Source organism: Cyprinus carpio, chromosome A9, assembly GCF_018340385.1.
Source record: "Cyprinus carpio isolate SPL01 chromosome A9, ASM1834038v1, whole genome shotgun sequence".
NCBI classification, from domain to species: Eukaryota; Metazoa; Chordata; class Actinopteri; order Cypriniformes; family Cyprinidae; genus Cyprinus; species Cyprinus carpio.
The window spans coordinates 347,761-374,087 of record NC_056580.1 but is presented as its reverse complement, the minus strand read 5'-3'; the positions used below and the strand labels follow the sequence as shown (position 1 = coordinate 374,087).

The 26,327-nt window shown below is 35.5% G+C and overlaps 1 protein-coding gene across 1 annotated transcript in view; it reads left to right on the top strand.

The window, feature by feature from the left end:
• Positions 1-11,210: 11,210 nt before the first annotated feature.
• Positions 11,211-26,327, top strand: part of LOC122146054 (nectin-1-like) — a 42,656-nt gene continuing 27,539 nt past the window's right edge. Inside the window, 1 exon segment of the mRNA XM_042763101.1 lies at positions 11,211-11,812. Within this exon segment, the coding sequence (XP_042619035.1) occupies positions 11,728-11,812 (85 nt within the window). The 5' untranslated portion in view covers positions 11,211-11,727.

The window sequence follows — 26,327 nt, the reverse complement described above, 5'->3', positions numbered from 1 at the left end:
GAATAAATGAAATTAATTCTATAAGAAAACTTGACATTGGAGAAAAGATTAGCGATGACATTAAAGAGATATCAAACTATATAAGTGCCTTTTGTGAAAAACTTTACTCAAAAGATATTCATCTCAAAGACCCAAAAGAAGTCTTAAGCTTGATTAACTCTACTAACTGTGTGGATGCAGAATATAATGAAACATGCTGTCAGGATATAACTCTTGAGGAGATTATATGGGGAATAACTATAAATGTTTCTCTGAGTCACTAGGCAAATTTCTTCTGGCTGTCTTCAAAGAATCTCTTGATAGAGGGGAGCTTCCTCCTTCTCTGAGGCAAGGTGTCATAACACTTATCCCAAAACCTCACAAAGACTCTCTATTAATTGAAAATTGGCGTCCCATTACATTGCTAAATAATGACTATAAGATTCTAGCATCTGTCTTAGCAAAACGTCTCAAATCTAAACTACACACTTTAATTGATGAATGCCAGTCTGGTTTCATGAAAAATCGTCACATAGTCAATAATATTCGCCTAGTTTTAGATCTGATTGAATACAAAGACTTTTTAGATGATGAACACCTTATTTTATTCTTAGACTTTCAAAAAGCCTTCGACACAGTAAGCCACAAAATTAATTTTTGACACCTTAAACTTTTTTAATTTCGGTAAGAATTTTATTAATGCTGTAAAAACTCTGTACATGGGAGGAAACAGTTGTGTTAAATTGGCTAATGGAACCTCACCCAGATTTTACGTAAACAAAGGTATCCGCCAAGGCTGTCCTACTTCACCTCTTCTATTTTTGATTATTGCTCAAATTCTCTGTGATTTAATTCACAAGAGTTTATTCAAAGGAATAACATTAAATGAAAGAGAAATAAAAATTTTACAGCTGGCCGATGACACAACCCTGTTTCTAAAAAATGAATCCCAAATTGGAGTTGCACTAAATGTCTTAAACCAATTTTCTGAAAGCTCAGGCTTGAATCTAAATCTTTCAAAATATGTGAGCTCTTTTCTCTGAAAAAAAATAAACATTCGGGTCAAATATATGGCATAAATATAAATAATTTAGTAACATATCTTGGAATAAAAATAGGTCATAATCAAAAGATGACAGAAAGTAATATCTCTTTACTACACAACTCTATTAATAAAAAGTTTGACTCCTGGCTTGCAGGAGATTTATCTATGTATGGCAGGGTTCTTCTTTCTAAAGCAGAAGGTCTCTCACGAGCAGCATATTTATTCTCTTCAATTGAAATACCCAAGTTACAATGTGCCAATCTAGACAAACTATTGTATAACTTTATATGGAGGAAGAAACCCCATAAAATTAGGAAAAACATCTTGACTAATAAAATTGAAGAGGGAGGTTTATCAGTAATTGACTTCTCACTCTTCAATGAGATATTAAAAATAAATTGGATTAAAAGATTTTTGAAAAATCCAAACAGTTTATGGAATATTGTGCCAAACTTTATTTTTGAAAAACTTGGTAAAATTACATTCTTGCTTCAATGCCCATACTCCATCAACAGAATGCCAGTAAAACTATCCAACTTCCATAAACAGGCTCTAACTTATTGGTATCTTCTATACAAACACAATTTCTCCCCTCACAAATGTTTTATATGGAACAACATGAACATCATATATAGAAACAAGACTCTCTTCATAGAAAACTGGTTTAAACATGATATTCTACTGGTATCCCAATTATTAAATAACTCAAATCAAATTTTAACTTATGACGACTTCACCCATAAATTTAATTTCCAGCCTCCAAGAAAAGACCAAAGCTATACCCCAAGGGATCATCACCCTACTTAGAAATGAGACAGTTTTGGATCAATTTAATAAATCTTTCTCCAGCAGTGTTTCAATAAATGGTCTATCGTTTCTAGACAGAAAATTTAACAACAAAGTAATAAAAAAACTTTTATGTGCAAAATCTATCCCTGCCTCCAGATACAAATGGTCCCCCTTGTAAGAAAAATATTAATTGGAATAGAGCATGGAATAACCCACATAAATTTTTAATTACGAACAAAGTGAAAGAAATATCATTTAAAATTCTTCACCATTAATTACCCCTGTAACAAAATTATCTGTAAATTCATCTCTACTGTAGACGAAAAATGCAGTTTTTGCTTTATGGAAACAGAAACGCTAGACCATTTATTCTATAGTTGTTCATATAGCTCTTCCCTGTGGAATGATATACAAGATTTTATTAATGGACAACTTGGCTCAAATATACATTTATCTAATTTTGATATTTTCTTTACTTTTCTGACTCAAACTCCTCTGTACAATATTTAGTCAACTTGATAATTTTGCTTGGAAAATTTTTTATTCATAAATCCAAGTTTATGAATAACAAACCTCATTTCAATGTTTTTAAAATTGACTTTAATTATATAGAATGTATTTCTGGATTAGAGGGTAAATCAGCATCAAAATGTATGAAATACTTATCTGGTTAAACTATATAATTTAACTGATATCTAATGTTTGATACTCTGGCGATGCATTTTTGTTGTTAATTATGTTTATGTTTCATTTGTTATATGATATGTATTTCAGCAGCTCAAAACGCTGCTTGGAAGAGTGTCAAGATACTAAAAATAATAAATAGCTACATAAAATTATAAACATGTTAATATGTGTTTATTTTTGTTCTCAGTATTTTAATAGGGTATTTAATGATTATGAACATAAAAGCATTACAAAACAAATTAATAATATACCATCTATGAAACCACAAAACTGGCACGGAAGTATGTATAATTAAAATATAAAGTCATTTTGAGTGTTATTGCTATTAATATTTTTTCTAAAATAAGGTAGGCCTACATGTAATATAAAGTAGCCTACATATTGTGACGATGTTTTTGTAACAGCTCCAAGTCTCACACCGTCCAAATCCATTCACTCATTTCGTGTCCACTCGACGTTTGAGCGATCTCGGACACATGGGAAATTCGGCTCTTTTCAAAGATTCGGTTCTTTTGGCTCGACTCCCTTAGAAGACCCTGTTCTTACAACAGGGTTTGGCTGCAGACTTGCACTTGCACTCTCACCCTGCGTCTCAATGTGTCTACTTATACCAAAGACTATAGAATACCTTAAAAGGACTTTGCTTATCCTGCGCCCTTAAAGTAAATATTTAACATATTTTAAATAGGCTACTGTATAACTCAAGTACACTGAAATCAGTACAGAAGCTGTGTTCGGAATGGCATACTGCCATACATCTCCTACTATATTGCAGTATGCTGCGTGTACTATGTGAATAGTAAGTGAATGTTCTGTATGCATGGAATGCCCAGATTACCTGCTACATTTGCTGAAATTTGAGTGAACTGGAGGTGGGGAATAATAATTATAAATGTAACACTTTTATACATACATGTTACTGTAAACTACAAACTATCGCTGTGTATTTAAAAACAATATCGTAAGTAGGGCATAAATTGTACTTTAATCTCTACAGCACGATTCCAATCAAGTCAAATGACGTCACCTTCATCTCTATAGTGCTTTATACAGTACAGATTATTTTAAAGATATCGAATAATAAAAATATTGAAGTAATTTAATATATAAATAACATAATATTTTTTTTTTGCAGAGACTATTTACATTAAGCCCACCAATGCCTGGACGCGATAAACAGCACTCCAAAAGATGTCCATGTATCTTTAAATCAGTAGCATAGCTGTTAAAAGAGTGTGATGAATGATTTTGACCCGAGTTTGAGGCCTCCCTTTACCAAACTTGTTCTAGGCTACTCCTTTTCCCATCACATATCAGATCAGAAAGGCATTTATTTTCAATAAAAATAAAGGAAATATTTGAAAATTGGAAATAAAACGTCTCATTAATAATACATTGTTATTAGGTGGATAGCAGTATAGGTATAGTGAGGTTTTTGTCCCAATAAAGTTGCATTCATTTAAATATATTTAAGAATGATAATTTAAACACACTATGTTATTGCATACTGTTTTATAATGTACTACAGTACTGAAATATAAATATCTACCACCTAACTACTATTTGCACAATTATTATTAGTTCTGTTCAGTGTGTAAAGTCCATTAATTATGAGTTCAATTAGGCAATATAGCATTGTTTACTAGAATGAATCCTTAATTAACAAGCCTTTGTAAAAAGAATGGTTAGTACATTTATTTGTGAGGTAACAAATAAGCTGTGCTGAATTAATGTTTTGTCATGTGACAACACTTTAGCATACTACTCTGAATTTCAGAATTTTTGCTTATTGTATACTGTTTCACAGATTATTCTTTAAAAAATAGTAGGCAGTATACACTGTGTACTAGGCAGTAAGCAGTATGCAGTAAGCAAGTATGCCATTTCGAACACAGCCTGTGCTTTGGGACACACTTATTCTAATCTCACATACTATTTAGGATGGATAGTATGAACATTGAGACACAGGGCATAACTCTCATATCAGGACAGAAGAAAACATACCTGACTCGTTGGCAGCTTGGGCATCTACAAACCGTCGCACAATAATAAAAACATATCTCGGGGTATTATCTTTCACAGGTAAGACTCAATAGTTGTTTCTGGTTATTTTTTAATCATTTTTAGCTTTTTGTTGACAGCTTAAATACCACCAGTGTCAGACGATTAATAGCAATATATCTATATAGATGTGAAAGTTGAGACTTTATAAGAAATTAAAGTTTAAATGAAATCTTATTAAGTTTAACTTATATTGTAGTTTAAATCATAAACTAAATTGTGTTTTGATCACAATATGTAAAGTGAGCATTTTGACAAGTCTCAGACTGCCAGGATTAGGGATGGAGCTAAATCATCTCTCCTTAATTTCACTAACATTACTTATTTACAAAGAGTAAGTTTATCATCACTTGATTAAAAGGATTTCATAACTTATCATAAAACTGTGAACTGATTATATATATATATTTTTTCCCTTTTTAGCCAATTGCAGACACGACAAGGAAAGCCTTACAGAAAGCATGTTCACTGCATTTCCAAGAGACAAGGCTATACTTCCACAGCCCAAGGTTGTATTTGTACTAGTTAAAACCCAGAATAGCCCTGACTGAATGGCCAGAATGACCCTGGTCATATTCAAACCACTCTCTCTCTCTCTCTCTCTCCAACTGAAAACTGAAATAAAATCTGAAGGAATTTTTATTATATATATATATATATATATATATATATATATATATATATATATATATATATATATATATATATATATATATATATATTTATTTATTTATTTATTTATTTATTTATTTATTTATTTATTCTAAAGGAGCTCAATAATTATTCAAAATCAATTCATGTCCACAATTTTTTGTGTTGTGTCATTAGTTGTGTCTTACTTTGTTTAATAATTATTACACAAATACTATTGTAAAACTGTACATTTCATTATTTATTTTACTTTATAATTTACTATTAATTTATTCTTCATTATTGTCTATTTTGTATTATTCCACCCTTGATATTACATATTCTACTTGCTATTATTCATATATTGTTATTCATTTATTTATTATAGTATTATACATATAATTTGTGCTATTATCTATTATATCACTTATGTTATTGTACTGTTGTTGTGAAGTTGTACTCACTATTTTATATTATTTGCTTTACTACAGCTTGTACTACATATACTTTTTAATATTACATCACTTTTACTATATTTTTACTGTGCACTGTATCAGTGCATACTATTTTGCCACTGTAACTGTAAGATTTACTGGATCCATAAAGGATTATCAGTTATATTTGTTATTGTTTGTTGTGGAGTTTATATCTGTATAGAGTGCTATGAAAATAGAAAGCAGACTACCAGAGTGTCACTTTTTGATTTGTATTCGCTGGTTTTATTCCATTTTCTTAATGCTGGTAAATTATTTGTGCTTAAAGATGCATTATTTTGATTTTTATTAGTATTTCAAAGGGAATAAGCTGTGTTCTGACCTGAACCACAAGAAAAGCTAAAATGTAGATTTTTAAAATTTGTATATCACTAACCTCTGAAATCGGTTGATAAATGTGAATGTGTCATGTTTTTATCCAGAAAAACCACAGCTCCCCCGTTTACCTCCATTTATTTTAAAGGCAGTCTTGCCCAAGTACACCCGGCTGCAGCCTGCAGATCAAGGCGGGGCTGCACCTGGGGCAGGGTTGCACGTGTAGCCCAGCCCCATACCTACTCTGATTGGTTCTATCGTCTTTCATAGACATACAGGTGCTGGTCATATAATTAGAATATCATCAAAAAGTAGATTTATTTTATTAATTCCATTCAAAAAGTGAAACTTGTATATTGTATTCATTCATTACACACAGACTGATATATTTCAAATGTCTATTTCTTTTAATTTTGATGATTATGACTGACAACTAAGGAAAATCCCAAATTCAGTATCTTAGAAAATTAGAATATAACTTAAGACCAATACAAAGAAAGGATTTTTAGAAATCTTGGCCAACTGAAAAGTATGAACATGAAAAGTATGAGCATGTACAGCACTCAATACTTAGTTGGGGCTCCTTTTGCCTGAATTACTGCAGCAAAGCGGCACACTGTGTGCCAAACCATCACTGACTGTGGAAACTTTACACTGGACCTCAAGCAACGTGGATTGTGTGCCTCTCCTCTCTTCCTCCAGACTCTGGGACCCTGATATCCAAAGGAAATGCAAAATTTACTTTCATCAGTGCACATAACCTTGGACCACTCAGCAGCAGTCCAGTCCTTTTTGTCTTTAGCCCAGGCGAGACGCTTCTGACGCTGTCTATTGTTCAAGAGTGGCTTGACACAAGGAATCCGACAGCTGAAAGCCATGTCTTGCATACGTCTGTGCGTAGTGGTTCTTGAAGCACTTACTCCAGCTGCAGTCCACTCTTTGTGAATCTCCCCCACATTTTTTGAATGGTTTTGTTTCACAATCCTCTCCAGGGTGCGGTTATTCCTATTGCTTGTACACTTTTTTTCTACCACATCTTTTCCTTCCCTTCGCCTCTCTATTAATGTGCTTGGACACAGAGCTCTGTGAACAGCCAGCCTCTTTTGCAATGACCTTTTGTGTCTTGCCCTCCTTGTGCAAGGTGACAATTGTCGTCTTTTGGACAACTGTCAATTCAGCAGTCTTTCCCATGATTGTGTAGCCTACAGAACTAGACTGAGAGACCATTTAAAGGCTTTGCAAGTGTTTTGAGTTAATTAGCTGATTAGAGTGTGGCACCAGGTGTCTTCAATATTGAACCTTTTCACAATATTCTAATTTTCTGAGATATTGAATATGGGATTTTCCTTAGTTGTCAGTTATAAACATCAAAATTAAAAGAAATAAACATTTGAAATATATCATTCTGTGTGTAGTGAATGAATATGATATACAAGTTTCACTTTTTGAATGGAATTAGTGAAATAAAGCAACTTTTTGATGATATTCTAATTATATGACCAGCACCTGTATATAATAGGAAATGTGTGTGTAGTTAGTGTAGGACGGAGTATGTTGTTTAAAATGCTAAAAATGCTGTGCAGTTTTACAAAGCCTTCATTATAATGCAGTTGTTTATCGTTAACTTGACTCACTATGTCTGTTTTATTGAATCACGAGATGTTAGCCGCTTTAATCTTCTGGACCAGTCGAATTCACAAATGAATTAGGGACATTCTAAAGCGCTTAATGTGCAAGTACGTGGCTTTATGCATTACAACGGTGTTTTAAAAAGACCAAACTCAGTAAACAAATTATTAATAAAGCATTCTATTCACAGACAAGCAGATATGAGGAGAAGGGTCTGGCTGCAGACTTGCACTTGCACTCTCAGACTTGCACTCTCAGACACTTGCGCTTCCGCTAGTGACATCACTTGCAGTCTTTATTTTATATTTTGTTCTATTTATTGATAACTTTTTGTTTGAATCTCTCAACATTTTACAACAGCAGCCAGGTGTTGAAGACAAGAAAAAATAAACTAAACTAAATTACAAAGTCACTTGCAATCGCTACTTGCACTCTCAGCTACCTGCGACGTCACTTGCAGTCGACACAAATCATGCGTGTTGCCAATGGAGACAAGACACTGTGGTGATTAAACGATTAAAACTAATTTATTACCGTAACGTACAGGGGTCCTGCAAGAAAAAGACAAGACCCGCAAATTCACGGTCACAAAAACAGCAGAATATGAATGCAGTGTGCAAAAGTCTCTCATTAAGCATTTTCCTCCCGTAGAACACATAAACACTTAATATGGCTTAATGTATTAAGATGCTATTAAAATATCAAATTCAATATAGTTTATTAATATAATGAATAATTTATGAAACATGGCATAATGTGGCATAATAATAGACTAAGATAATAAAGACCAAACTCAATATGCTGCTCTTCATTATTCTAAAAGTAAAAAAACAAAAAATTTAAAATATGCATAACTAATATGTACATGCAAGCAGGTGAGCTCAGAATGAATGCAACATGCAAAGTTTCGCGTTAAGCGTTTTTCTAGAATAAACTGTCTACAAATCGTTTATATCACTGTCTTTGTCCATTAAGCTACATTACATGTTTTACTTATAATGATTTTCTATGGGAGGAAAATGTTTAACGGTAAACGCATAACGCATTGATGCTTTTTTCATATTACTAATGCATTTCATCATGCATATATACAGACCAACATATTTGTTGTTGTCTGTATATACTTTAAGTCAAAAGAAAGAAAGACATATAGGCTCCTGAATTGTCTTTTATAGTCCATTATTATGCCACATTAAGCGTTTTTGCTGTATTGGAGGATAAGTGAAAGTTTGCGCATTGTGTTTATGGCCATCTGCTTGCCTTGTAGTAAATTAAATAATAACTATATATTGAATTTGATCTTTTAATTTCACTTTATGTAGGCCTATCTTAATAGATTATGCCATATTAAGTGTTTGTTTTTTCTATGGGAGGAAATTAAACACTTAACGAGAGACTTTGTGCATCGCATTCATATTCTGCTGTTTTGTGGCCGTGGATTTGCGGGTCTTGTCTTTTTCTTGCAGGACCCCTGTACATTACGGTTACTAAATTAGTTTTTAATCGTTTAATCACCACAGTGTCTTGTCTCCATTGGCAACACGCACGATTTGTATCGACTGCAAGTGACGTCGCAGGCAGCTGAGAGTGCAAGTGGTGATTGCAAGTGACTTTGTAATTTATTTTATTTTTTCTTGTCTTCAACACCTTGCTGCTGTTGTAAAATGTTGAGAGATTCAAACAAAAAGTTATCAATAAATAGAACAAAATAAAAAAATAAAAAAAGACTGCAAGTGATGTCACTAGCGGAAGCGCAAGTGTCTGAGAGTGCAAGTGCAAGTCTGCAGCCAGACCCTCTTGGATATGAGCCCAGAATTCGAACGTAATACATTTAATTATGCATTAAGCATTTTCCTCCCATAACCTGCTTGTCTGTAAATAGAATACTTTATTAAAAATGTTTACTTTTCTGTTTGTTCTTTTTAAACCACGTTTTAATGCATTATGCCACGTTAAGCGTTTTCCTTTTAGGCTAATGGTTTTCTACGGGAGGAAAACGCTTAACACGTAATTAAACACATTGCGTTCTTATTCTGGACTCATTTGCTTGTCTATGAATATAATACTTTATTAATAATGTTTTTACTGAGTTTGGTCTTTAAAAAAATTAATGCATTAAAAATGATTTTTTTTTTTTTTTTTTTTTTTTGAGCAATTGCCACGTTAAGCATTCCAGCTGAATGAAAAGAATCGGCTCAATAATGGTCAAAATGGGTATCGGAGAAGATACCAATTTAATATATTAATTTAATGTAAATAGATAATACTTTATAAAGTTGACCGCAGTGGCTGTGAGACAACGGCACTAAAATAAGAGCACGATGCATGAAATTGTGTTTGTTACTATAGCAACAGATTACAGGTATGTCCTTTCAGAATCATCACTGGCCGGTAGAAATAAAAGTTTCTCGATTTCTTCACTTTAAAATAACAAGGAGCAGCATATTTTCCTGAAATAAAGGGGAGGAAAATTCTATGCTTTGTAATGTAGTAAAGAAAATTTAAGTTTCATAAAAATTGAAATTGCACACAGAAGACACATTAGCCTGTTTCAGATGATTATATGTAACAATAATTGTCTTGCCATGCTATATAAATTAAAACAATACTTTCTTATACTCTGATGATATGAAAATCAAATTTACCAAAATTCATAATTCATTCTTCTATCTGAAGACCTGATCCTCCCTCTGTGGATAATAAACCCAGTTCATTTATTAAATGTAGTGGGTTGTTCATCTGTTAGCCTAAAGATCAGTTTATTTTAGCAAAACAATCATTTCAGGGACATGGCGAGTTACAGGTTAATGTTTTATTTTATTTTTTCTTCTGTGCATTATAATGAAGGCTTTGTAAAACTCCTTTTTAGCTTTTTAAACAACATACTCCGTCTTACACCAACTACGCACACATTTCCTATCATCTATGTCAAGGGTGTCAAACTCAGTTCCTGGAGGGCCACAGCCCTGCACAGTTTAAATATAACCTTAATTAAACACACCTGATCCAGCTAATCTAATCATTTGGGCTTTTTTGAAACCTACATGATATGTGTGCTGGAGCAGGGTTAGAACTAAACTCTGCAGGGCTAAGACGATCGAACCAATCAGAGTAGGTATGGGGCGGGGCGACACGTGCAGCCCCGCCTCGATCTGCAGGCTGCACTCGGGCCACCCAAGAGGGTCTGGCTGCCATAGACAGTAAAAGAAACGGACACAGCGACCCCATTGGAACTCAATTGAGACAAGTGAAGCCCGTTTTTAGCGATTTTTAGCACTTCCGTTTCTGACGCGCAGACTCAAACTAAGCTTGATGACGTCAGCAACCTGTCTGACAGATGTAAATCTTCTAGTAGCTGTGCGTGCAAAACTGCCATCGTTAATCTTGCAGAGACGGCGAGCTTGAGCGGGGAGTTCTTTGGCCTGAGTGAGCAGGAGTAAGTATTCTGATTAATTATTTTGGTATAGTATTTTAAAATGTAACGCCAGTACGCCATATCTCTTGACGTCTCCCTGATTGCCTGCGAGCTTCTCCTCCTGTCTGTACGGTAATTTCTCTACTGTGCGACAGAGAGTCGAGTGGTTGTGACGCAATCGTTAGCCTATTTTTACAAAGAAATCCATCGTGTTTATTAATCCTTTTGTGAGTAATTTCACGCAACCCCTGCACGTTACAACAGCGTCAGTTCACCATTTTAGCGATGCTGAGATAAAATTACCTGAGTTTAAGTTTGAAGAACTTACGGCGACGCTATCTTGATGTTTTCAAGTGGAGGTGACGTATTTCCGGTTCGAGAGTGGAGCTCCACTCGCTCAAGGTCTGCAGCCAGACCCTTCTCGTCTTGCAAACAGGGATGACGTATCGCAGCAATGGCTCTAAGCGGCCAGTGAGGCGTCTAGGTATCAATATGTCTATGCGTTAAACATCAAGGCAGAAGAAGAAGATTCGGCTCTCCCAGACGGGAGTCGGCTCTTCTCGTTCGCTACAAATAATGGGCTTTCGTGCCGGCTCGTTCGTGTACGACTCATCACTATTTTAGAATAACGGATGCAACGAATTTATCTTCTTCGTAGTTATGAGTGGTACAACTAAACCGTAATGATGCTTCCTTGTTGGAAAATATATTCAGTGACACTGCTGTTTCATCTGTTGTTGTTTTTCTTCATCTGCCTCAGAATATCAGGTGAGTCACTAAATTTCATCGAGTCTGCTGCGTGTGAGGGTACGAGCGGATTTTAACTACGTAAACAATAGTCTGTTTGAGATGCGCCTTGCCTCAAGTACACCCGGCTGCAGCCTGCAGATCGAGGCGGGGCTGTTTGGCACCTGGTTGCACGTGCAGCCCCGCCCCATACCTACTCTGATTGGTTTTGATTGTCTTTCATAGACATACATGATAAGAAATGTGTGTGTAGTTGGTGTAGGACAGAGTATGTTGATTAAAAAGCTACAAATGCTGTGTATGAGGGGCCGTACAAGCCATAATTCATTCTGGCACTCTCACACACTTACATTCTCCTTACACATACATATATTCTTGCTTTCACACACATACATTCTCCTTTCACATACATACATTTTTACTCTCACACACTTACATTCTCCATTCACAAACATACATATCTCCTTTCACATACATACATTTTTACTCTCACACCTACATTCTCCTTACACATACACATATATTTCTTGCTTTCACACACATACATTCTCCTTTCACATACATACATTTTTACTTCTCACACACTTACATTCTCCGTACACATACATACATATATTCTTGCTTTCACACACATACATTCTCCTTTCACATACATACATTTTTACTCTCACACACTTACATTCTCCTTTCACATACATACATTCTCCTTTCACATACATACATTTTACTCTCACACACTTACATTCTCCTTTCACATGGATATATTCTTGCTTTCACACACTTACATTCTCCATTCACATACATACATTAGTATTCGCACACACATACATTCTCCAGTCACATACATACATTTCTACTCTCTCACACACACTTACATTCTCCTTTCACATACATACATTAGTACTCGCACACACATACATTCTCCTTTCACTTACATGCATTTCTACTCTCTCACACACATACACATACTTCTCCTTACACATACATACATTTTTTTGCTTTCACACACATTCATTCCTCCTTTTACATACATATATTTTTCTACCTTTTTTTTTTGGTATCCCCATTACTTTCCTGTTTAAGCAGGAAGTCACTCTCAGACCAGGAAATACATGTGCAAGACTTGCTCAGCTCTTCCCTCACAATTTTACAGTGATGCTATTCAAAGTCATCCTGTTTTTTTTCAAGTACATATTTTTACAAGTTTTTAACTTTAACAAATCATTATGTAACCTTCGTGTTCTACAGATCTGTGTAGAAGTGTTATGATACTGATTTTGTTCGTATTGACAGGGCTTAACGCTAAGGAAGTTTTCTGCTGGTCCAGTTCGGCCAGTGGTTTTTTAAATTTTTGCCCTGGCAAAATTTTCACAGGCCTTGCCACAATCAATCAATCAATAAATCAATAAATAAAACTTATTGTTTTCATTGTTGACTGTAACATTGTATTGTAATAAATAATAACCATTTTGCACAAATAGGTACAATAATTCAAAGATAAAACTGAAATGAACCATACTTTTTCAGGTCTTTCAGGTAGGTCTAACTCTATGGATGCACTGATCAGGATTTTTTGTGACCGATTCCAATTTCCGACTTTATTTATTTGTTTTACAATCAAATGAGCCGATTCCCATACTTGTTGCCAATTTATTTAGTTCTTATTACTTTTATTATTATTATTATTACATTTATTAAATGTTTATTTTGCTCTGTTACTGGCCAAACTAACCTTGAACAAACAAACAAACCAAAAATATATGCAACATGAAGCAACTGCACAAAACAAAAACATCAGACAGGCTGAATGAATATTTTATTATTACTCTTTATTATATTATTAGTTTTTATTACCTTATTATATGTATGTCTGCACTATGTTTGTACTTTCTGTACTGGAAGCTCCTGACACCAAGACGATTTCCTTCTGCAAATTCAACACACTTGGCAATAAAGCTCTTTCTGATTCTGATGAAAATGCAAATTCAATCTCTGTCCAAATCTTGAGTTATGAAATTAATATAAAGATATCGCTGTCCCTAACTTGCAAAGTCCCACTTTATTCACTTCCCAAATTAAGTGAAAAAAAAAAAAAAAAACAAAAAAAAAAACATGGACGCTTATGATGCGTATACACAAATCCGCCGCAAACTCTATGGGCGCCGCCATCTTGCCTGCCGCCATTACTGCGTGCCTGCGAAGTGTGACTGTGTGACACTTGCCGGTGCCCTCTAATGACATTTCAATGAAAGCGGATCCCGCTCATTAAAGAAAATGTCTGGTGAAAGGGGAAATTGGGTAGATGATGTCAGGCAGTGGTCTAAACTTACTGATAAAGGTAATTTATTGACAACATAATGTAATAATGTATAAATATGTAATGTATTGTAATTAAGAAGTGTATTAATTGATGACAACAATAAAACCGAACACTGTCATTACTAGCTGTGTTGTTAATATGTTCACAAGCTTCACAAGTTTCAAATAACTATTAAGCCATCCTTAAAAATATTCTTGTTTGCCATAACCCGACCGACCCTGTCAATTCAGGACTGACCCAATTTATTATTTATTTCCCCTTTTAGTCCGACCGACTTGCCAATTGTAATTGCGTTAAGACCCACGGATTTTTTTTTACTCTTCAAACAACTAATACAAATGCAATAAAATGTGAGACACACGCAATTAACGCTTTTCACACGCTCTCACACCACACATCCATTTTCTCACGCACAGAAAAATCGCGATGCAAAGAGGACACGGAGACCGACAGACTAGGCAGAGCAGGTTACTTATGATAGAAAAAAATCTCAGCTCTCAGATTCTGTCAATTTTATTATGAAATTCAAACAATGAATACCGTTTTGGTGCTTGTAAATGTGACGCGACAGATCCCTAGCGGCACGTGAACTGATCATCTCTAGCTATTAGTAAAGAACTCTGTGTAATTCGTATGGCCATAAACATGGACAGTCAATGTGCAACAAAGGTTCGTGAATTTCACAAACAGTTTTATTCCAGGCCTGTAGTTTTGTGCTGTTGTTAAAACAGCCAACCACACAACACGCTCTTCCCGGCATCACTGGACAGCATACGTACTAAAAAAACTAAATAAAAATAACTTTTCATACAGCTAACATCTGCTACAGCCGCCCACGGGACTAACGCTACTTCTGCTACTTCCTTAACAGCAAGGCACGCAGTTAAGGAAATTGTGAGTAAAAAAGGAATGGGGAAATTTACAAATCTCATAAACTTATATTTTATTCACAATAGAATATAGATAACAGCAACATATCAAATGTTGAAAGTGAGACATTTTGAAAATGTCATGCCAAATATTGGCTCATTTTGGTTTTCATGAGAGCTACACATTCTAAAAAAGTTGGGACAGGTAGCAATAAGAGTCCGAAAAATTTAAAATGTACATATAAGGAACAGCTGGAGGACCAATTTGTAACTTGTTAGGTCAATTGGCAACATGATTGGGTATAAAAAGAGCCTCTCAGAATGGCAGTGTCTCTCAGAAGTCAAGATGGGCAGAGGATCACCAATTCCCCCAATGCTGAGGCGAAAAATAGTGGAGCAATATCAGAAAGGAGTTTATCAGATAAAAATTGCAAAGAGTTTGAAGTTATCATCATCTACGGTGCATAATATCATCCAAAGATTCAGAGAATCTGGAACAATATCTGTGTGTAAGAGTCAAGACCGGAAAACCATACTGGATGCCCAAGATCTTTGGGCCCTTAGACAGCACTGCATCACATACAGGAATGCTACTGTAATGAAAATCACAACATGGGCTCAGGAATACTTCCAGAAAACTGGGACGCCATGTCATCCGGACTAAAGAGGACAAGGACAACCCAAGTTGTAATCAGCGCTCAGTTCAGAAGCCTGCATCTCTGATGGTATGGGGCGGGGCTGCACGCCCCAGGTGCAGCCCCGCCTCGATCTGCAGGCTGCAGCCGGGTGCTTCTCTCTTGCCTCGCCTGAAATGTAGGCGAGAGTAGGCGGCTACAGTAAGGGGAGGGGTCAAAAAAGACCTTTAAAGTCGGATACTTTCTGAATCTCGCTGTTGTGTCGCATGCAAACGTCAGCAATGGAGGAGATCGCGTTCGCGTTTTTTTTATCGCAGACGCAGTGGATGTAATCGAAATACCACTGTTTTGTCATCATGTGCATCAATTCCTTTGTTCTGCTGAACACAAAGGAGGAAATTTAGAAGAATGTTTGCAAACAAGCAGGTTTCTGCCACCATTTCACGTCCATAGTATTTTTCTATACTATGCAAGTCAAAGCTGTTTTGTAGCAAACATTCTTCAGAATTTTCTTCCCTTGCTTTAAGCCAGACCCTGACACTTCTCAGATGAAACCACTCAAAGATGAGGCATAATGGCTGAACAGTCCATTTAGATATGTATGTGTGCATGTACATTTTTAATGGATTGATTTATTAATACACACAAACATACAATAGAATAAAGTGAAAATAACAAGGAAGAATTCTAATTAACAGAAAAATTAAATAAAATAAACGCATGCCCTAATTCTTAACTTCACTAGGCGTGTTTTGTTTTTGTTTAGTTCTCATGCTAATATAAATAAATAAATGGGTAATCTTATTCTTAGAATAAAGAGAAAATGTATCAGTTGACATTCTCAGCCAATGAGCATGAAGCTGTGTCGTCAGTCAGTCGTTTTAGACTGATAAGAGCAACTGCGCTCAACTGCTCAATCCGACACAGCCGCCTCGCCGTCGCGAGAGTTTTTTCACACACAAGCAAGAATGAAACAAAACAAAGCCACACAAAACTCACACACTTCTAAAACCCACACACATCTCTCTGATAACACCTGATATCATATAGAGTGAAAAACACCAAAAACCCAAAAAAAAAAAAAAACGTGTTTTACTCACACCCAACGATTCACAAACAAACTGGTTTGCAAATACAAACATCATCCTCACAAACTAATGCATTTTGTTCTGCAAATAAAAAAAACGTACCTATCAAACAAATACAGTATGTTTTACATATACAAAAGTAAACTATTTTCTTCAATGACAAAAAATCCTCCAAGTACAAACTAAAATCTTCCAAGTAAAAAACAAACAAAAAAAAGTAATCCTTTAAGTACAAAACAAAATTCTACAAGTACAAAACAAAATCATCACCTAAGCACTCTGGAAAATTAGATTGAGTGTTATATATATATATATATATAGTAACATATTTTATAAATTTGCCATCATCTTCTTAAAATAGAGATGAGTTCCTTTATAAAAACAAGCTGGCATGGTATGAAGTTTGTACTGTACAAAATCATCACTTATGGAGTGTCCACAGTAAACAAAAAAACAAGGTGTGTGTGTGTGTGTCAGCACGATCACCTCGGACTGACATTTCACTTCTGTCAGTGAGAAGAGCTCAAAGCATGATTTCATTTTCCACTTTGTAGTCCAGCACTTTCCAGCATGTACATTTTGTAAACATTTCATTCGTAGGTATGAACGACATTGCCCCAAAATAATGTAAATCATTTTTATTGACAAATTAAACTATAGTAAATGTTTATTTTTATAAAGTATGTTATGTATAATCAGTGGTGCACTGTAGATGTTTTGAAACGACTGTAAATGTTGTTGTTTTTGCGTTTATGAGTAGTTAGTGGAAAAACTTTTTTTTTTGTTTAAAATGAATGATTTGCTTCAGTAACATGCTGTCATATTCTTTAAAATGGGGATACATCTCTTTTAGCCTGCAATGTTTATGTGCGTGCTTGTTTATATGATTTAACAGAACACAAATTTGTATGCTGACATTGATATTACACTGATATAACAATGCAAATGTTTTTATGATGAAATTTCTTGTAGTCATAATTCAGATCGCTTCAAAACAAAAGTTTTAATAAAAATGTTAGCGCATGCAGAATTTTATTGCGTGATGGGAGGTTTACAATAAAAATAAATAATACAGCTTTTTAAAATGATCAATTATATTACATGATCTTAATGGAAATATAAAAAAAAAAAAAAAAAAACAAAATGTAGAAAGTTTACTGCGATGTGTAGTAATTTAGGGGATGATACTGTATAAAATAATTGATATATGTAAGAATATGAATATGTAAGTTTCTAAATATAATGTAGAAACTTTATTTTTCTGTGAACCGGTGTTGTGACAATTTGTTTTCATTAATAAAGTAAAAAAATGTAAAAAATAATGTGAATTGAATTGAGCCTTATCATTTGCCCTGTTAATTAATATATACACTCACCTAAAGGATTATTAGGAACACCTGTTCAATTTCTCATTAATGCAATTATCTAATCAACCAAACACATGGCAGTTGCTTCAATGGCATTTAGGGGTGTGGTCCTGGGTCAAGACAATCTCCTGAACTCCAAACTGAATGTCAGAATGGGAAAGAAAGGTGATTTAAGCAATTTTGAGCTTGGCATGGTTGTTGTTGCAAGACGGGCCGGTCTGAGTAGTTTCACAATCTGCTCGTTACTGGGATTTTCACACACAACCATTTCTAGGGTTTTACAAAGAATGGTGTGTGAAAAGGGAAAAAAACACCAGTATGCGGCAGTCCTGTGGGCGAAAAATGCCTTGTTGCTAGAGGTCAGAGGAGAATGGGCCGACTGATTCAAGCTGATAGAAGAGCAACTTTGACTGAAATAACCACTCGTTACAACCGAGGTATGCAGCAAAGCCATTTGTGAAGCCACAACACGCACAACTGGAGGCGGATGGCTTACAACCAGTCAGAAGACCCCCAACGGGTACCACCATCGCCCACTACAAATAGGAAAAAGCGGCTACAATTTGCACGAGTTCACCCAAAATGGGACAGTTGAAGACTGGAAAAATGTTGCCTGGTCTTCATGCCTTGTTACCACTGTGCAGAACATTGATCCATCATTAATTGTTACCACTATGCATATGAATGAGAACATGGATCCATCATGCCTTGTTACCACTGTGCAGGCTGGTGGTGGTGGTGTAATGGTGTGGGGGATGTTTTCCTGGCACACTTTAGGCCCCTTAGTGCCAATTGGGCATCGTTTAAATGCCACGGCCTACCTGAGCATTGTTTCTGACCATGTCCATCCCTTTATGACCACCATATACCCATCCTTTGATGGGCTACTTCCAGCAGGATAATGCACTGTCACAAAGCTCGAATCATTTCAAATTGGTTTCTTGAACATGACAATGAGTTCACTGTACTAAAATGGCCCCCACAGTCACCAGATCTCAACCCAATAGAGCATCTTTGGGATGTGGTGGAACGGGAGCTTCGTGCCCTGGATGTGCATCACACAAATCTCCATCAACTGCAAGATGCTATCCTATCAATATGGGCCAACATTTCTAAAGAATGCTTTCAGCACCTTGTTGAATCAATGCCACATAGAATTAAGGCAGTTCTGAAGGCGAAAGGGGATCTATTACAGTATTAGTATGGTGTTCCTAATAATCCTTTAGGTGAGTGTATATATATATATACACTGAACAATTGTTTCATTAAACTCATAGTTTCTTATTTTTATTGATTTTTATTCATCAAGCTAAACATTTTTATTTCTTTATTTTCAAGTCACTATACAACGTTATGTATTTTATTTAACCCTATTTTTATATTGCTGAAAATCAGAATGCGTGTGTGTGTGTGAGTGTCATTTTATGGCAATATTTTCCTCTTTTATATTACTCATTTATTGACTCCTTTAGTGTTGTAATTTTATTTTAATCAACAAAAATGCATTGACAACACTGTCAATGTCCATAAGAATAATTAAACATGAATTTTCATCTCTTAAAACACCACCTAGTCTCATCAAACTTTACTTCTATTCTTTTACTTTAGTTCCTTTTATTTTCCGTTTGAGAGTTTCGTGTTCTGAGTTAAGTTTTGTAACGCCGTGTCTCCGAGTCTGACCTTGCGTGCCCGTCTGAAACTTCAACCAGCCCACAACTCCGCATCGTTAGCCAACGCCCAACCATTGGCTTCCCAAGACGTCACTTCAACGACTACTGAACTTCCAGCCAATCAGCAACCTCGGGAAACCTCCTTTTGTATGACAACAAAGGGAACCCCCTTTACACAGGCAATGCAAGTAACGTACCTCCAGACTCTGATCTAAACAGGTGTAGCTATCTAATATAATTTTAACCTTATTGAGGAACTCAGTGCAAGATTTAAGTGATTGATTGTTGTTCATGTCTATGCAATTTCACGTATTGCTGTAAACTTTGGATTTCACATTTTCATTCTCTTAAACCCATTCTTTCCTAACTCTCTATCCTCCTGCAACTTGTGTGAATGTGTGAGTCCGTGTGCTTATGTGTTAGATTAGTTCACATGTCTTAGATTTATCTAATAAAGCCTTATTCATATTGAAAAGAGAAGTATCTTGTGTTTTGTGCTTACAAGTTAATGTCTTAAACTGCCGATCTTATTACTGTGCTGATTAATATTGTTTTCACTATACTTTGGATATTAATATCCATACCTGAGTTGGTTATACGGCTCATTCAATGAATCGTTGGCCTTTAAGATAAGCCACAAAGGCTGCGGAGAAAAGGTATAGCTAGGTCACAGATGGAGATGCACAGATGGGCCAAAGTGAGAAAGCCAAGAGGCTGTAGAATGAAATGCCTCAGTAGGCACAGAGAGGAAGGCCATGTAAATAAACCACGGTGGGAAACGCCAGGAGATGGGTAACAGAGGGCAAGGCCATGAAAGACAGGCCACAGAAAGAAAGGCCAAGTTAAGCCACAGTAAACCATAGAGGTTGTTGGGAGTAAAATGAATAGGTATTGTACCACCACCAATAATTGCATATAGATTACCTTGAGGACAGCTTGATATTCTTTGAAATGGTTTGTGGTTCAGGTCTAATGTAGGATTCAAATGCGGAGGATGACCATCTTCCCAGTAGCTTGATAGCTGACATTTGAACTCCAAGTTCAACAGCAGTAGTGGCCGGTGTATAGAAGCAGTGACAGACCGCAGCTTCTAAAGGTGACTAAATAGAGCTGAACCAGCTGCAGAGAGAAAGGCCCCGATAGGCCATGAGAGAAAGGCTACAAGAGGCCATGACGGAAGGCCGCGAGAGGTGGTGAAAGGGAAGATGTAATGAATAGGTGTGACACCACCACCAATATTTGCTTAAATTTACCTTAAACAAAATGCATAGATATTTACAAACGAATAACTGCATGCACTAATGACAGGCCACATTATGCCATTTAACAAATTTAACATTTAACAAAGACAGCATAGTTCATGTAATGAAAAAAGCCATCACAGGCCAATTTCACGAAGGACAATAATAGACAGTTATGTAAACAAGAATAGTCACTTACCTGAAGGTCACAATAGGCCAAATGGAGCAAAGGGCGCTATAGGGTGAGTAATGTGAAGCATCAATAGGCCATGTAAAGTGAAGGCCCGACAGGCTGCAATTGCATTGATGCCTGCGTAAACTATGTGATGTGAAAGCCTCATGTGTAGATGACCACGATAGGCCGTTGTATGTGGAAAAACGGTGATAGAGTGGACATGAGGAGCATGAGAGAAGTAACCACCACCAGTAGTTTGCTAAGAGTATTATACTGTACCTTGAGTTATAGACAGTTATAGACAGGAAGTACATAAACATCAGACTATAGCAAGGCCTTAACGAGTACAAGTTCCAAGACAGAATACTCTAATGCTCACCACACAGAAAAAAAGAGAGCGCCAACTAGTTATTTATCAGTGCAAACTAAGGCCACATAGCTAAGCTAGAGCTAATTGCCTTAAATCTAATATGTCCTGAGAATAGTAAAATAACAGATTAGACAAAACTGATGAAATTCTTGGTTAGTACAGGGTTGGGCAAAGATACATCAAAATGTATTTTAAAATAAAATACCAAATACCTTCATTTTAAGTGTATCAAAATAAACTACAAAATACAGAAGCCACACCAGGTATCAAAATAAACTACTGTATTTTTGCATTTTAAAAATACTAAAAAATACTTTTAAACGGGAGCATGACATTTGATCAAGTTAACAATGTTTGATAGCAACAGCTTTTCTCTGCCTGAGTCATGCAATTAATCTGACATATGCAACCAGTTAACAGATCAAATATTCACATATCCCTGTGATCTCCCAGATCAAGGTTAGTTTTAAAGTAACCAACAGTTTAATGTTTAACAGTTTGTGAACGACTCAATTGTATCCTAATTTAGTTACTTGGTGTTTGGTAATGAAGGGCCTACTTTGCATCAGCAACACTGATTCAGCGACAAACATTGATGGCAAACTGAACAAAGTGATGGCACATGAATTCATAGCAACAAATTTCTAACTAATTATACATTTGAATGTTAATCATAAATATTATAATTTTATGTGTCAGGTATGCAAAATCATGATCCTACTAAACAGCTACTTCAATTAGGGTACAATATTCAGCAATCAAACATTTATCAATCATTGGACACCTATTTGGAAGTTGATTTTTTTTTTTTAGCTTTTCAACAATTATTAAAGGTACAATTTGTAAGATATTTGCAGTAAAATATCCAAAAACCACTAGGCTAGTGTTGTATATTTTGTCCAGCTGATTACTAACAATATCTCTAATGTTTTCAACTACTTGTAAATCATGAGAAAATTCCCATTCTAAACACTGACACTGGGCAGAGCAGTCGCCTGTCAATGACGTTAGTTACCCTTTGTGACCGCCTTTACTGACGTAGAAACCACATGACAACAATGTCGTGGACAAATGCAGAAGTAGTGTCTAGCGTCCAGCAAACCACTTGCTTGCTTCAAGCAGTTCCTTATTTACTTCTTCTTGCACATTTTATGGTGGATTGTGTTACTTATTTATGGAACATAATTACTGTTTACCGTCTGCCGCTGGTTCTGTTGACAAGGACAGCTCCCGTAAACGTAAGCGTACGGGCCAACCAAATGACCCAATAAGAGTTTGGGACAAGAGGAGAGAAAGAGCGAGGATCAGTATCGGTGTTGCATTTTCTAGATGGAGAGAGCTTTGTGACAAACTTCAACTAGAAAGAGATGCCGATCTCGCTTGTGTTTTACTCAACAGGTATAGCATACAGAAAACGCATGCTATTATAACGATCAACAAGATTAGTATTATGGGGCATACACGCTGTAGTGTATGAGCAGTTCATTCATTCATTGGTTCTGAATTAATGAATCATGGCTCATTGAATCTAAAACAATGCACATTCCTTGGCTAAAACCCAAAGCTTTTAGCCCCTGAACTCATGCAGGTAAATCAAACTCTCTGCAAGCTGAATGGCCGGCCTCGTGCCAGCATGGCTGGGTTTAAATTCCTGACCAGATCGTAAAACTTTATTACCCCAAGGGAGAAACAGAAAAAAAGCCCAGCTCGCTAGGAATTCTTGTAAGGAAAAAGGAAAGTAAATATATTCTAAATGTATTGACTGTATTTCCTTTTTGTGCTTAGGTGTCTTCTATGGAAGTAAAATAATGCCAAATGTTTTTGAATTAAAAAAGCTTGTTGAATTACAATAATTGAAAAAATATGCATTGCATTAACCGTACTTGCATATTAATGTATTGAATTTTTAAGTCTTGCATTATTATGGGCTGAAATTCAACATAATTGTAAATTTCAGCCCTGAATATTTCAATTAAAAACATTTCAAACAGATTTTTATAATCAAAAATTCAAAAATCCATATTCACTTTTCAGATTTTACTTCCAAAATATTCCATCTGTTTAAAAATACAACCTATAATATTCAACAAAAACAAAGTTTCAGTCCATTTTATTTCACTTTACAAATTCGCTTCCACAAATTCAGTGGTTCAAATTCGACAGTAAATTCAACGTTTCACATCCGGGAACAGCAGGAAAATCAGTAGATTACCGAGCATAATCTCATCTGCTGTAAATCGTCTTCACCAGCAGGAGGTGTAAGCGCATCTTGACAAGCATCAAAGCAATAGAGACGAGAGGCCTTCATAAAACGTCATTTGTCGAAATGGACCGAGCGGTGAGTACAAGTTATGATTTTATTGTTCAGTATACTGTATTTATATGCGGAAAATTAAGATTAAGACCCAAATCATTGTTTACTCAAGTGTCTAAGTGATTCATCTTTACCCCGAGTACACAAGCTGTGAGGTGATGTGATCAATATAAATCCAGAATTCTCTTGCCTTTTGTTTGTTTGTTTTTTAGTAAAACTATAATTCGCTGAAATAGAGAGTGTATTGTTTGATTATGCCACTAATGACAAGATACTAAATAGCACCATTTTTTATATAGCACCATTAAATACAACCCAATCGCAATTCTAAAGTAAATCTGCCACTTGTAAATTAAAAAAGTTACATTTCTACCACTATATCAGTTAATCAATCTCCGTCTTTTAATTAAATAGGACTTGTCTCTGCTATGTCCAGGTAAGGGCTTCGTTTCTCAAAAAGCATCGTAGGTCTAAGTAGATCGTAGAACCAATGTCACAGTGTTTCCCGCAGCCTTACACTCTATTCGTGGCGGCAGGACGCACTTTAATAACGGGAGAGGTAGCGGTTTCTCTCGGTGACGGCTGTAAAGCAGCGCTGGGCTCACAAACGCTGCCTTATCAAGCATTACACGCAAAAATGAAATAAAAATGAAATCGAACATTTTCTAAACATAGTCGGTTTCCTTCTGAAATACAGTGATGAAAAACACCCGCTCTGCTTATTGATTTTGAAACGTGCAGTGCTCATGTTTATTTAATTAAGTCAAAGCCTTTTGGAAAATCTATTTGTGGCGGACAGTTTTGATATTGTGACGGCGGCCCGCCACAAATAAATCAATGTGTGGGAAACCCTGTCCACTCACGATGCCCTTTTTTTTTTTTTTAGAAAGACACTCCTGTATCTACATTAAAAATTTGATATCTATGATCACGTAATATTTTGTTAAGCTACTTTCCATCTTCGATCCATGTCGTGTTTGTTTCACAAGGGAGACATTGAAGTGCTGAGATAAAAAAAAAAAAAAATCACAATTTTTATCACAATGTACGTGTTGCCATTTAATAAAAATGTTTGAAAAAAAAAATGCAATACCTGTTTATACCCTGACTCATAGAAGACCCATCAGCTCTTTCTTGTGTTGAAAGTGACAAAAGGTGCCTTGATCTCAGCACTTCAATGTCTCCCTTGTGAAACAAACACGACATGGATCGAAGATGGAAAGTAGCTTAACAAAATATTACGTCATCATAGATATCACATTTTTAATGTAGATACAGGACTGTCTTTCTAAAAAAAAAAAAAAAGCATCGTGAGTGGACAGGGTTTCCCACACATTGATTTATTTGTGGCGGGCCGTCACAATATCAAAACTGTCCGCCAGGGGCGCCCCCAAGCGGTGGCCACGGCCACCCCTGTATAAACTCTGGCCACCCCTAGGATGATTTGCAGTGGCTACTATTAATTGAAATCTATTTTAAATCTATTAATTTTAGATCTATATAATTTATATATCATTTAATATAGTTAGCTACTATCACACGAAGAGTGACGTTTTTCTCCAGAAGTCTGCATAATTGCAAATGTGACATTGATTTTATACAACAGTTCAATAAACAAGAAGTTAATATCAAGGGTTTTACGTTTTAGACAACATATTCAGTTTTTGCGCTCTATTTCTAAAAACAAAAATCATTCCAAACACAGCCACTGTTTTGCGTCTCTGAGCAACATGATAGTGTTTCGTTCCTGAATGAATCAACCGTTTAAATGATTCGGTTCAATCGCAATGACTCACTTATTAACAGTGACTCGCTACCACCTACTGGCTGTTTTAATTTCACATTTAAGGTACCATTTCATTTTTTTTCAAACATCAGTTTTCAATGTTTTATGTTTAAAATATCAAAACATTATTTATTAATTTGTAACTCCAGGTTAAAGTATTCCATGTCCCTCAGAGCTCCATTAAACAGTGTGTAAAAACATCTAAATGGCACTTCAGATGCAGTTTCTGTTTTCTCTGCATTGCAAAGATCAATTTTGTTGATACTGATTGCATTTGCTTGGTAACAGCCCAAATGCAAGTGTCTGACTTAAAAGATGGTGCACACTTTTAGAAAAAATGCCGTAAAGGTAAAAAAAAAAAAAAAAAGCCTCACTGTCAGCACACTTAGACATAAGATATCAGCACAATAACACACACAGCAAAATATTGTCTAATTTTCGTTATCGATAAAATCCCAGAAATCACAGAGATATCATTTCTTGTCAATATTGCAAACCCTTTATTTATTTATTTATTTTTTGATGTGCCACCCCAAAAGATTTAAAATGACCTCACCTCCAGGGTAGTACACAAATATCATCTTTGCCACACAAAATTCCGCCACAAATAGATTTTCCAAAAGGCTTTGACTTAATTAAATAAACATGAACACTGCACGTTTCAAAATCAAAAAGCAGAGCGGGTGTTTTTCATCACTGTA